The sequence below is a fragment of the Pundamilia nyererei genome, unplaced genomic scaffold, assembly GCF_000239375.1.
Source record: "Pundamilia nyererei isolate P.nyererei 1_Seehausen unplaced genomic scaffold, PunNye1.0 scaffold00062, whole genome shotgun sequence".
Classification (NCBI taxonomy): Eukaryota; Metazoa; Chordata; class Actinopteri; order Cichliformes; family Cichlidae; genus Pundamilia; species Pundamilia nyererei.
In genome coordinates, this window is record NW_005187463.1 from 1945873 (window position 1) to 1960626 (window position 14754).

The 14754-nt window shown below is 41.5% G+C and overlaps 1 protein-coding gene across 1 annotated transcript in view; it reads right to left on the reverse strand.

Moving 5' to 3' along the window:
• The window catches only part of inpp5a (inositol polyphosphate-5-phosphatase A), a 145172-nt gene that overhangs the window by 86882 nt on the left and 43536 nt on the right, over positions 1 to 14754 (reverse strand). Inside the window, exons 3-4 of the mRNA XM_005735113.1 lie at positions 6728 to 6828; positions 6475 to 6562 (exon numbers count right to left, since the gene is read on the reverse strand). Of these exons, the coding sequence (XP_005735170.1) occupies positions 6475 to 6562; positions 6728 to 6828 (189 nt within the window). The remainder of the gene's footprint in view (positions 1 to 6474; positions 6563 to 6727; positions 6829 to 14754) is intronic.

A 14754-nucleotide genomic window follows, 5' to 3' on the forward strand; every position in this document is an offset into this window, starting at 1 on the left:
TCACCTGTGATGGCAGATTCATTGATTGTCGCTCAACGCATGTCCAAAGTGTGTGTGCTTTTTTATTTTCGCCTACGTGCATGCTTGCACTGTGTGTGTGTGTGTGTGTGTGTGTGTGTGTGTGTGTGTGTGTGTGTGTGTGTGTGTGTGTGTGTGTACTTATGTCTGCCCACGAGAGTATGAGTGATGGCCATGGAGAGTTATGGCCCGGCGATATTACCGAGCTGACATCTACTCCATTCAAGTGGCCTCAGTCGGTGCCGTACTTCTCACCATATTGAAATAAGAGCTCTCTTAGATTTAGTTTGCAATATTTTAACCTGCTTATGTGCCCGCTGTGGCGTTTTTAAACACAGAGCTGGGAGGCAGAGCAGGAGGAGGAGGAGGGTAGATGCTGGAGCTAGTTAACCTCTGTGTGCAAAACCAACAGACTCTACATGGAGACCCTTCCTCTGTGACCCCACTTTAACTGGAAAGTATATAATCTCTATATGCAACCGAGTTTGTGTCCTCATAAAAAAGCGGGGGGTGGGGTATAGGATCAAGTCGTTGTTTTTTTAAGAAGGGAAAAGAGGAAGGCAATAAATGTGAGTGACATGGATTTCTGGGCAATGGTTTAAACACAGTGAAACTGAAGCCCTGTCAGCACAGACGGACACTAAGCATTCATAAATTCCTGCCTTAGGAGAGAGGGACTGATGATTGCATTACAGCATGCATCATGGGAATCACCTCTGCAGGAAGATGAACCAGGAATCTGAATGCAACTTCAGGAAGTCAGGAAATAAAGGCGTTAATGCTTTGCTTCAGGTGGTGTTTCTCTGCATAACTGGGACTCTTGCTTTCCTTTACCTAAATAATGAGGCTCCGGTTTCACAATCCACTTTTTGCAGTAGTCTTTTTATTCCCTTTGCAACAGGATCTAGTTGAGCCTGCCCCAAAACACAGACTGACTGAGCTGAGACTCTGAGGCAATTTTGTATTTGTATCTTTGGTGGTCAAATTAGATTTAATGTTAGATTTGACTTCCATGTCATACCAAACTTACCATTATCTATCAATAAAACATCCCCCAAAAAGCACTATCAGGTTTCACAAATCCAAAACACAGAAAAGTGTTACAATATACACTTTTAAATTCCAATAATCTATTCATATTGTTTTTGTATTTCTTCTTTATCTGCTTCCTTTTTTTCATCTTTTTTCTTCACGGCACATTTTCATTTTTACTTCAAATTCATCCATCCATTCATGAGAGCCTCACCCACCTGTAGAGTGGCTCTGGAAACCTCACCTCGCCCGCCCATCTTCAAATGTTAAAAGAGCTTCTGGCCTCCTTCCCCACCCACCCATATGCATTTTCATTAATTAGCAGCAAATTCCAGTTGAATTTCAGACAAATAAAGGTCTGCACGATAGCATCAACAAACTGTTGCTTGTTTATTTTCCGTTCATAAATCATATTCGCTTAACTTAGTTACACCCAGTATTTCTCCTCTGGGCATACACTCCGTACTGCAGTGGCTTTGTGCCTCAACAGAGGTTTGCACTGTGCTGGAGTCTACTCCTGTCTGTGTGGGGTAAAACGCAGACAGGTCGTTAGTCCGTCTTAGGACAAAGTCAAAGAGACAGACGGATATGCAAACACAAACTCACTCGTACAGCCGATTTAGAATCCCCAATAAACCTAACAAGCATGGATGGCCGGAGGAAATTTGAGCAGACACAGAAAACCGCCCCCGCAAATTCGACTAGCAGATTAAAACCCCAGAAGCTTTCTTACATGACGTGACAGTGCTAACAACTGCACCGTGCAGCCCAGCTTCAAATGCAATATACATATGAAATTAGATTTCATACAAATTAGTTTGACCCAAGGCTTCCACTGTCATCCTGTCCTACTTAGCAAAGCTGGGCTCTACTGTAAATGTATTTTTGTCAGAATCCAGGCTTACCTGAGAGAGGACTCAACCTTGGTGGTTATAAGACTCATTCTGAAGCCACAAACACAACTTCTGCTCCATTATTCCAAACAAACTAAGATGCTTAATGCAATCATAATAAAAATTCACTCAAATACAAACGATTTAAGATTCATGCTAAATGTTGCCTCTGCTGGGTCACCATTTGCAGTTTGTATCAACTTGATACACTTGATCAAATCAAACAAGCACAGCAGATTTGTCTCATCTTCACGTTCAAGGACACAAATCCAAGGGAAAAACAAAGCAGGACAAAGTGCTAACACAAAACATAAAAAGAGACAGCGGTCTCCTGTCAAAGCACGAGGCCTGATTTATCCTCTACTCTCTGCTCTCATTCCTGTCCTGCAGACCACAGACATGAGAGAAGCCTTTAATTTCCCATTAAAATGCCCCGGAACAACTGAGGGCTGAGGAGGCGCCGTGTGCCTGCTCTGTGTGGACAGCTTGATTAGGCTTGTGTGACTGCGGTAGGTGTCCTTTCTGTGCAAGCTGCAGAGACACCAGAGCAAAGTGTGTGTCGGGGCGCAGCAGCATCAGCATCAGCGCACGTCACTCCAGATGACATGGGCTGCAGCTCCAGGGCCAGGCCTACGATAAATATTAATGGCCAAGAACAAGTGGATTGGGAGTTGAGTTATCAGGGCGGGCCTTCCTAATTGACATTTTACCTGCTGTATACCTTAACAGGGCTGTAAAACACCAGGCCGGGGCTCAGCCGTAGGGGGGAACATGTCAGTCAAGGTACCGCCACCTTCCTCTGGGAGGAGAGGAGGAGCTACCAGCTCGCCCGGCTTCTCATTGTTCAGATTTTTCAGATTTGACATGCAGGTATTACACGGTGCTATTATCTAGCAATTATTGGAAAGATGCTTTAAGAGATGTGAGGACTGGAATCTAAATAATTCTAATAAATTATGAAAATGAAAAAAGCCAAGTCTTTCCTATAAAAAACTAAATTAGGCTTCGACATTTTTATTTTTGCATTACTTGTCATTATTTATATGTTTAAAAAGATTTTTTTTTTAGCTTTATATTTCTTTACATTTCATCAGTTGTGTTCATGCTTATGACTTGAATTATTACAATTTAATATTCTACTTATTTACTGGAAAAAATCCATCCATTGTTCAAAGGAGCATATTGAAATATTTCATTTAAAAAAGCAAAAGTACAGATTGTTTGCAAAAAATAGCTAAAAACTGGGAAGAAAAGACAAATTTTATATCATATTTTCTTGATTTAGGCATTAGATGAATCATCAAGTTGCAATAAATCAACCACTGCAAGGGAATAAATTGACCGTCTTATTATAGGGCTCCATGCATTCATGTCAACGCATTTATAAATTGCATTCCCCTTTGCATTCACTCTCAAACGCACACACACACACACGTTGGCCTTTAACATACACCTGTAACACTACAACACAAATCATCCAAAACAGTCACTCGTCTCGTCCCAAAAAACACCAAAACAAACATATATGCATACACATACACGGGTGCATGCAGGAAACACAGCAGCACACACTCACACCGAGTGGAATCTCAGGACCCAGAAATGTGTTCCCACTTACATTATCTGAAAATTGACAAGCGGGGCAGACAACAAACAATTATCCCCAGAGCACAGGGAGGAGGGAACAAAAAAAAAAAAAGATCGAAGACTGAGAAAACAAATAGAGGTGATGTCATCAGAGCTAAATGGCAAGCCCTGTGTGAGAAAGACTGGAGAGTCTATTCATATTTACTGTTGCCAGGATTTCAATATCAACATCATCGAAAGCACATCAGATGTTTCTCTTTCCGCTGACTGACTCACAAAGACGAGCACAAGCTGCCGTCTGTATTTGAGGAAAATTAAAATATAAAAAATGGTGGAAAAAAAGAAAAGAAAAAAAGGTTAATCCATAGACAAACACCATTAAATAAACAGATCATAATGCTGGGATATTAGCGGCGCTTATGTGAAATGGCAGATAATTAGATTTGGGAAAGGCCAGTGTTTGTAATATTTTTTTGAAAAGAGCAAATGTGACTCAGTGGGTGCTGTGATTTATGAGCGTTTGTGGAGGTGCAGTGTAGCGTGGCGATAACGCACAAAGTACTGAGGAGATCCAAGGTAGACGCAGGCAGCGATCACAGACAAACTGGGTCTGGGGGCACGGTCCATAACTGGACAACATCCATATGTTATTTTATAGTCTATCTACATAATCTCCTGGGAACGCGGAGATCATCATCTGATGCACCTGCAGCCTGGTCACTATCAGCCATAACGCTACAACATAAAACATGCTTCTATGTGGAGAGAGAGCAGCACTCAATCCTCTGCTGCTGGTGTTACAATTGAGCATTTGGCTCCACCTAGAGGGCACAGAAGCTGTTTAGCAGGAGGAGGTATGGAAAGAGTCATTGAGAAGAAAAATGATTTTATAAGTGTCGATTTTAAGGTCATAAACATGTACGAAACAGGACAATTTCTCCACTTTTTTTTTCTTTTTTTAATTGAAATATGCTTTGTTTATAAATCCCAGCTCACGTTTAGGAATCTATGATTTACTAATCAGTACTGAAACAATCCCCAAGCACTTCCAGCCTCAGCTCAGCTGAGTTCCAGATCTCTACTGCCATCTTGTGGTCATCTGCGTTTACTGCAGGTGTTAGGAAAACTGAGCAAGGCGGCTCCTACAATGTGAGCAGTTAACGTGAGTGTCATGTATCACATTAGGTGACACTTGGCTGTAGGAACGCAGGTGCAAAGCTGTGTCACAGCTGCTGCTGCGTCACTCCATCTTTCATTTATGCACTCATATCAAACCAAAACCAGGTAATGCGGTTGTCCGTTTCCACACACTCAGCTCATATGTAACAATTACATGGTGTGCGACAGCTTTTTAGTTCATGTTCTATCTACAGAAAACAAACAGAGCAATGCCAACCACAGACTAAAATACCACCACAGTGTCCTATTTTAGGAGGATATTGTGGTGCCATTTCAGTCACTTATCACAAAATTGCTTCTGCACTGGCACGTATCAAATGTTCTTGATAGCATTAGAATTCATGTGAAATGTGTAAAGAGCAGGTGGTGGCAGTGGTGGGGTTGTGTGGATCAAAGCATATAATTTTATATATATGCTGAATTGTTAGCATATAGTTAGGGCTCGATCAAGTGGCCCTGAATTCTCCCTTAGTTATGCTGCAATAGGTGTATGCTGCTGGGGGATTCCCATGATGCATTATGTGTTTCTACTTCAGTCACCTTTCTCATTCACTATGTGTTAATAGACCTCTGCACTTTTCTCTGTATGTACTATTATTGTAGGCTCTACCTTACAATATAAAGTGCCTTGAGACGACTATTGTTGTGATGTGGTGCTGTATAAATAAAACTGAATTGAACTTTTAAGCTTCAAGCTAAGTTAATAAGAAATTTTTTCATAATTTTTAGGGTACAAACTGTCTGCTAATGGAGTTCTACGTTGATGCCTCGCTCTGTGTGAAGTTTGCATGATTCTCCCTGTGCTTGAGTGAGCTCTCTCCAGGTACTCCAGCCATGCACAGGTTAGGTTAACTGGTGACTCTAAATCGCTGTAGGTGTGAATGTGAGTGTGAATGGTTCTCCATCCCGCTGCGTTGGCCCTGTTCTGTGGCTACACATCCTAAGTGTATTAAAGATGATTAAATCCAGTACCAAATCTTCACGTTGAGCAATAAAAATAGATTCAGACCAAATGATTGAGCTAGTTAGCCATCCCTATCACAACAGATGTAAGCTTATAACAAACAATCCTTCTTTTTCTGTGTATTTATCATACATGTACATCTGAAGGAGTGCAGAGGAATGGCACTTTGCCTCCTAGCAAGGAAACTCAATATTGTTTTTAGCATAATAATAATTTAGCATAATCCCGGTGAAATCCAATCATCACTAGCATGTAATTCATGCAAGAGAGCCAATGAAAATAAAGTGAACAGTCAAAGCACTCACTGCCTTTTAAGCTGCGTTGACTGACTCACATCAACTTCTGCACTGATGCAAGAAAACATTACACCCTAAGTTAGCAGTGTTTGCTTACCGCCATCAAATGCCACCCACTGAAATCAAGATTTTTTTTTAATACGATCGATATTGTGGCTGAAAAGTAGAAGATCTTTTTTTTTAAAACAGCTAAAACAGCAAAAATTAACCAAGAATATTTCTTACTCCTTCTGTTTAATAAGTATAAGTGCTTATCAGCTTTGTTAAAGTTTCTACATTACCATGCTTATACTAACTCAACATTTCCTGCACCTCTTTCATTGATACACATCATTTGACCACTTTAGAGAATAAGTGAGGTAGAAAGAGGGGAACAGAGGGCAACCACCAGAAAAACAAGGAACGACAGAGAGGGGATGGCAGAGATGGAAATGAGGCAGGAGACACTTTCACAACTGGGGTAAATCCACACAGCAGCCGATACAATCTATCAAACGCCACTCACTGTGAAATGCTCCTGGGATCTGTAGTTCTCATCGAGGTAGACGCGGGCTCTGCTGTATTCCTTCAAGGCATCGCTGGACAACAGCTCTCTGAGGGACAGAACACACCAGGTCATATATAAGCAAAAAACAAAGTTCAAACTAGCGCAAAAAAAGTTGAGATATGACCTAAATGGCTAAAATTTTGCAGGGGGTGTTGCACGGTCTATAGCACTACAAAAAACTATCAGACAAACTTATGAGCACAACACTTACTTCACAAAATTATCCACGTGTGACATGGACTCCTCGAAATTCTTCCCACCCACCTCCTGACAATGCAGTGCCAAGAAGTGAGGCTTATGCGACTGTACTGTCTGAAACATAAGACAGAAAAAAGCACAGGTGAAAAGAGAGCAAACAGGACAAACAGTTGTGTTTCACTTCATTTTATTTTTTAAGTGGAGTACATCCACAACAATAACTGCAGCACGCCCATTTTCACACAATAAACAAAGCTAAATTTGAATCATTTATCCAAGCGTAAAAACCTATATGACTTGGCACCTGGGCCTCTACAATTCTTCCTAACGCGACTCTTTGACATGCTACTATATTTACACAAGACAAAGTGCCTTGCTAATTTAGGCAGAAGGCACTTAGTGAGCTTGTTCCACACGCGTAACGCTGGCCCCTCTTCATCTACAACCAGAGATGGGCCTGCAGATCTCTATGTATGTACAGCAGGGTGTGACAGACGCTCACACATCGCCATTAGTGCTGACACCTCACTCAGTGTACCAATAACAACTGCACCGCTCCAGCGATATATCAGATGCTTATTAGAGTTTGGGCAAGACTCCAGGAAACAGGAAAAAAGTGATGATTTTTATTATACGGCTGTGAGCAACAAACACTTCCTGGAAGCTATCTCCCCCTGAGTCACATGACCTCCTATTACACATTGGGAGGTGTTTGTGAGCACCCTGTCAGAGGTGCTCAGAGTGGCTGACTTCTAATGGAAAATCAATACCAGCGAGTGATTTACAGCACTCACAAGCACTCACAGGGTCGCCCCTATGGATGTCAGGCGCGAGCTATACATCATTGTCGCAGCCCGGTGAGTGGTGGGGGCTACAAATGATCCCTGGACCCGAATGGAGCCACGCTACTTCACCAGCTCCCGCCCCCACCTCAGCATTGCATTATGCTCACTACAGGCCCAATCAAATAAAAGTAATGTATGGCAGTAATGCTATGGATTTTCCATCAACCTATGGCTTGTCACTTAGCTCGATGACCCAGGAGCAGGGACCTACAGAGGCCCCAAAGCTGGAAAGATTAGTGCACCTATCAACTCAAGATGGAAAAGGTCACACTCTCAAGGAGCTTACAACTAATGTCAGGCTGGAAAATGGTGCACGCACACTGACGCGCCTGTGCCGTTTTCTATTTATCTTTCCACACTGTAAATTCTGGTCTAGGCGAGCAATCAGACAGAATCTGTGTAGTAATATCATTATCAGGCTCACCAGTGCTATCAGGCCAGAGCCAAACAGCATTGACTGATGACCTTAGTTTGCAAAAGAAAAAAAGAAACCTTCGGACTAGCTTCTAATTAGATATAATTAGATAGTTATTCAGTTGACGTTTGAGAGTCGAGCAATGACAGATGTGTTGACAAGCTGCGTACTGAATCTATGACAAAAGATTTTATGGTGCGTAACGATAGTGGAGAGGAGAGGACTGCCTCCAGTGACATCTGCTGAGGCAAGGGTGAGAAAAGCCTGTTTGGCCACATTGACACTACCAACAGAGAGCTCCCATATGGGACCATTTTTCAAACTCACAATGGTGTCAAGACGCTGATGTGTTTGATATGAAGGTGTGTCCTCATATCCTCTCTCTCTCGAACGCTCCATGACACCATCTGAACTCCGAGGACGCACCCGGGCGTCTAAATGACATATTTGTTTAACTGGAGCGGGAGCCGAGGAGAGATGTGCTGAACCAACAAAGTCAGATCAAAGTCGCGATCTCATACTTTACATGTATTCAGATGATGGTCTTAACACAGATGAAGTTTGATGGGGGGATGAGCATGCATCAAAAAGACAAAGCAAAAAGCAAAGAGCTAAAGTGTGCACTGCTAAAACCCGATTATATGAATGAATGTGTTGACAGGAGCAGAGGATTTAACTGGCAAATAAGGGTTTTTTTCTCATTGTAATTTTGAGTATTTTGAGACATATCATGGCTGTCAATCAAAAACAATGGTCCTAGGTCGTAACACATATTGTCATTTATCACCTTTTTTCAACTGTAAATTAAGTCCTCAATGTTAAGCTGTTAATATCTAGTTTATCTCACAAGATAAAGTTATCTCACTTCAGTTATTGTTTCGTTGTTTTGTCAAAAAACATAAAACTGAGTCAGTCTGACCTCAGAATGATATCAATTTATTATCAATTTGATATATATCAGCAATTAAATGCAGTCTCTTTCTGATAATACAGTATTTGATAAATTGTCAGAAATCACTTCTCTGTTACTGCCTACATAGACATAAATTTACATATAAAAGAAATTCACATTTTTGACTTTGAGATCTGCACTCAGAAATCTAACCAGCTAGAAGCCAGCGGAGTCTGTTCTCGAGTTGTGCTTATTAACAGACTCATTTAAAATGAGGAAACATGCTGGCAATTTGTCAGACGGCATTTGCAAACTGTCAACAATCTCTATGAGAGTGACCTCTTGTTCGTAGTATTTTCAGAGCATTTTAATTTATTTAATAATATATCGAGAAGAAGAAAGCAGCTGGACTCCTTTAGCCTAAAAAAGTCTAGTTGCTTTCTTTTTCAAGCTGTCAAGATTACCATGAGCTGGATGACTGAGAATAGCCAACTCTCGTACTTCACCAGCCCTCACAACGATTATATGACTGTGTGTATGACTACACGGGGAAACAAACTAAGGCCCCAGTCACACAATAAGGCCTAAAGACCGATCAGTGAGCCCATGATAACTACCGGCCGAAGAGGAAAACGTGTATTTCCAGACTGGTTGGTCCTTTGCAATTGTATTGGTCACCAGCAGATTGATGGAGTCACCTGAAGTTTCCAGGGAAGATGCCATCATGTTCAACTACATGCTAAGCAGTTGTGAAACTGAAGAATACGTCATAAATCAGAGACCGTTTGCCTACAAAGTAAATGTTTTATGTTTTGCCAGGAGGCCTCTGAGTCTGTGTGACTAAGACCCAAGTTAAGTGAAAAATGAGTTATGGGGGGAACGAAACAAAAGTTTATTGCTTCTGAAGTATTTAGGCACCACTGGTCGAGCCACCCTGAAAGCCATACACAAGTTATTTTGCATTGCTGATGGTTGCTAACACATTGAGCTGTATGGCAACAACTGCAGGCCTTGACACCAGAAGCACATTACTAAGCACTAATCACTTGACATGAAATTGAGCCAATGTGTCAGAAGTAACCATAATCCTGCCTTTAGAGACAAAAAAGCACACATTACATGAGCTAGCTATTCATATTTATGCCAAAGCACTTGGCAAACTTTGTGTTTTATGTGTGAAAAGGTCACAAGAAGTACTATGCACCAGATATCAACAGAGATAGAGGGCCTTTTATGAGAACTAATCAGAAAAGCCTGAGTCCTATTTCATGGTTCCTTTTTGGAGGTGGGAAACAATCAGAGGGATCAAAGGAGCTTGTACGCTGTCAAACAGCTGGGATTGTTTGTCTTACTGTCCCATTCCAGCACAACCACTAACTGGGAAGAACCCAAAACGAGAAACATTGGGTGTAATGGTGGTTATTAGGTTATTAAGTTATTTTTATTAGCAGATTAAACCAAAAGACCATCTCATCTAGTGCATGTGAGATAGCCACGATATGGGGGTAATTGGATTTCAGAGACTTAGTTTAATTGCACACATTGGTCTGTTTAATTAATTAACTATCTGATGCCCTTCAGCACTGTACAAGTACAGATCACAAGACTGGATGCTGGGATCTCACACAATCACTGGCTTGTGACAGGCCATAGAAGTTTCCAATGCAAATCAGCTGGGAGATTATTCAATTCAGTGCGGTGCAATGCAAAGCACTGTTTATACTACTGCACCAGCAATGGAGAGATCCCATTTTCACCAACCTATTGCAAACAAGTGGGACAAGCAAATGAACCTGCTTTGCCTACATGTAAATAACTGAGATGTCCTGACACAGGGTCAAAAGTCCTAATAAAGGATTTGATTCAGTTGCATGAGAAGTCAAGAAAATCAGAAGCAAAGCCTCTGAAAAAAAAACAAGTAACAGCAGTTAACAGTTCGGCCTTTTCCACTTCACTTGGATTTATAGCATCCAATAAAATGTAACCAGCAGCTTAGTCCAAGTGCCGAGAGGTCACGCTGCCTGTCCATAAAATAAAAAATAAAATTCAGTATCAGGAAACTAGGATCCCGTCAAATAAAGATTTTTTTAACCTAAAATAATTATCTTTTTATGTTTTTGGTTTTACTAAAATGTGCCTTCTTTTGTTCATATAAGTAAAAAGCAAATTTAAAAAAATGTGAATGAGTAATATGATAAACTTTGTATTATTTCAAGCTTTACATGAGTTAAAACTTTCGGTTCAGCAGTACATTCCTGTAAATCTCTTGAGTTCTTCTTTTATTCTACTTGTCTCACACATAAGGTGTCTGAAGGCCACCGTCTTTGTTTAACTAAACTTAACTGAACAAAGTTTTGCTCAAAATATGCTTGAGTATGAAACAGCACAACCATTATAAATAAGTCAAGTGCTAAGATTAAATAGAGAACATGAGAAACAAATCACACAAGCATAGAGAGGAATAACTTTTAATTGCATGACAGTACAGTACCAAAGGCAAACATACCTTTGAGCTTCAAGCAAGGCGTGCCGTTAAAATAATTTTTCTTCCTTGAGGAATTCCCGCATGCGATCATTTCGACCATATATAAAAATACAGCAGGTAACAAGTTTGGTACCAACAATGACCTAGAGCCTTAAGGGCCAGTTTTAAATTATGTATTTATTATTTATGATTTATTAGTTTTAATAAAGCTTCTACTGTGTAATTTGTCGTTAAAAAAAAAAGGACAACACTTGTTCCTTACAATCTTGTTATTAATAGTCGAGGGAGTGTGAAATGCACTGAGCTGCTTTGAAGCAGCAATCCATGCAGCTTTTTGCAGGGTTTTTAGTTTTTTCCTGATGACAAAATGGTCCTGTGTGGTAGAAGTGAAGTTTAGTGGATGTGAGACCAAAGTTCGGTATAAAACAAGCTTTGGATTCTTGCCAGGTGAATGCACTGCACGAGTCTTGCCTGTAAACAGCTTTAAACATACAATGTGCTTTTTCCGATTGCAGCCGCTGACAATTTTCATTGAAAAAAGGGAGACGTGGTTCAGAGTTTCTGGCCAAACGGCAACCAAATCAACTGAGAGCAATGTGTGCTCCAGAAGGATTGTGGCAAGCTGGCCCAGCGAGGCTGATTGTAGTTAACTCTAGCTGTTTCTGCTGGCTGTTCCCAGCCGTGCAAAGTTCAGAGTCTGGTGCTTCTTTCCATGACGTCAGCCGGCAACAGCACAGAGCTGGCATGAGGCTACAGGCCCGCCTGGTTCACACAGGGGCACATCGCTCTCTCTCTCCCTGCATGTTTTTTCGCGCGCACACACACACACACACACACACACACACTGATATCGTCATCTAACGCACATAAGCACGTTGCACAGTGCAAACAGAATTCCTCAACAGCCATAACCAGCACATGCTCTTTACACAAACACACACACACACACACACACACACACACACACACACACACTTTTTCCTCATGATATCTAAAATTCCTGGCAATCCAAAAATCACCTTTGCATGCCGGTGACAGTGAAAATCAGGGGATAGCAAAACTAAGTTAACAAAGATTTAGAAATTTACAGAGGAAATGCCGCTGAGTTCATGTTCACCTGTATTTTGTGATTTCTGGAACTTGTTCTACCTTCTACATTAAGAAGAAGCTGTTGTGCCATATGAATAATTTCAATTGATTAAGAGCAATCATACAAACTGACAAAACTGGAACAGTTACATCTATAACTTCTGTTCCCTGAAGGAGAGGAACGGGGTGCCACAGATAAGTATCAAACCCCTGTATGTCTCGGCTGAAGAAACCTCTATTTACGCCTTTAAAGTGGGTGACTTGTGATAACTTCCACACAGCCCCGCTTTCACATATACCCCCTGTCATCACAGTCATCCTTTTTTGATAGCCACTCTTCACAAGCTAAGCTGTGCGACAGGGCAACCTCGCTTTGTATTCGTTCCTCTCCTTCAGGGAACATAAGTAATAGATGTAACTGTTTGTTCCCTTTCAGCCAATTCGCTTGGTACAACACATAAGTATGATATATATATATATATACACACACACACGCATCCCACGGAGATCCCACCAAACTGGAGTCGAACGAGTCTGTGCATGGTAGACACAGCAGAAAGGACAGCAGCCAAAGACAAGTCCCATGCAGGACCTAACCACAGGTGTTAGCCAGCGAACTCCTTTAATGTATGGCACCAGGGGCACCTTAGCTATCAATTAAACCTCTCAGCAGTTAAGAATGAAGGCGCCACAGATCCAGGTACGAATGAATCACTTCTTCTCCTGGGAGAGAAGGTCCCTGTGGAGAGGAAGCTCCCAAGGCCTTGCTGCTAACAGACTCATTATCTCCGCATATCACGACTTGGCTACCAAGGGGCCACTAGAATCAGGGAAAGACGATGTTGAACAAAGAACAAAAAATATATTTTCCTTTGGGGGAAATGCATAAAGGAGCACGTCTGGCTATTAGTGCACTACTGCATCCATGCCTAGGGGTGCATTGTGGTCGACTATGGAGAAGAACAGGGGCCAAATAGATGCCAAAACTGGGCCACTATCAAAGGGTGAAACCTCCATTCTCTCACCAGACAAAAACTCCTGGAGAGAAGGTCTAGTCCCAGGTTCAGATGGCCCGGAACATGGGTGGCTCTTAGAGACCAAAAACCAGCAGTGCACCATAACAGCAGAGAGCAAGACAGCTTTAAGAGGGGATGGGAGCATGTCCCTCCCTGATTGCATGTAAGAGTCCACTGTTGAACTGTCCATCCTGACTAGGACATCCTGGCCCCTCAGAACTGGAAAATTTTTGCTTTGCTTTGCTTTGGTGTTCATTCCAAAACACAAAGACTGCACAGCAAGACTTGAAATTAGCACTTCGCGGGCAGGCTACTCACCAACTGCACAGAGGAGGCTAACATAAACAGGGGCAGATAAGCTACAGAAGCAGACAACAAAGCTAACAAGCAGCAGCTAACTAGTAGCAGCTAACTAGCCCAACTTACCAGGGGATTTTTTTGCGAGGTGAAAAGCGTGCTAACTAAGGGATGCCTGTGATGACAGACTCTGGCTACGTCTACACTAATCCGGATAATTTTGAAAACGGTATTTTCATCTAAAAACACTCCGCGTCCACACTATCGTTTTCATCCACACTGAATACGCTATGTTCCTGTACTGCACATGCGTGAAACGTAACACAATTTACTTTCCGGCTCTTTGAAACGTGGCAGCAACATGTCAAGGAAAAGTGCCGAGTTTTATCTGGAGCATATACAAACTGATATTAATCTTTTAAAGGGCTGTCAAAATAGAGAGCAACCAAGACAACTGCTGTACAATGCCGTCCACAATCTTAGTTGAATTGGTCACATTAATGCATCATACGACTAAAATGCATCATCGTTTTCAAAAGCCTCCATTTTCGCAGTCCACACTGTGACACGAAAACGACGTTTTTAAATTTACCAACTTTGGAGAGCATTTTCAAAAACCTCTGTTTTCCATGACCAAAAATGCAGACGGAAAACCAAAACGGAGAGAAAAAGATGCCATGATGAAAAAAAAAGTCTGTGTGAAACTTCTTGTAGAAATAAATGATAATGTGTCCCGATGTTAACTGCTTTAGGTAAACTTATGCCACAAGCCTGCATAACATATACAGTCATCTGAGAATGATTTGAGGTGGCTTGCAACTACAAGCAGTATCAAATCGTATTTTCTGTTGGAAATGCCATTCTTAAACTGTGGCCTGCCCCGGATGTACCCCTCATCTCACCCTATGGTAGCCAGGATAGATCTAGTGCCATCTGACTCATATCCCGATTGAACAAGTAATAAAAAAATGGATGTGCTCCAAGTTTGGTTATTTATTACC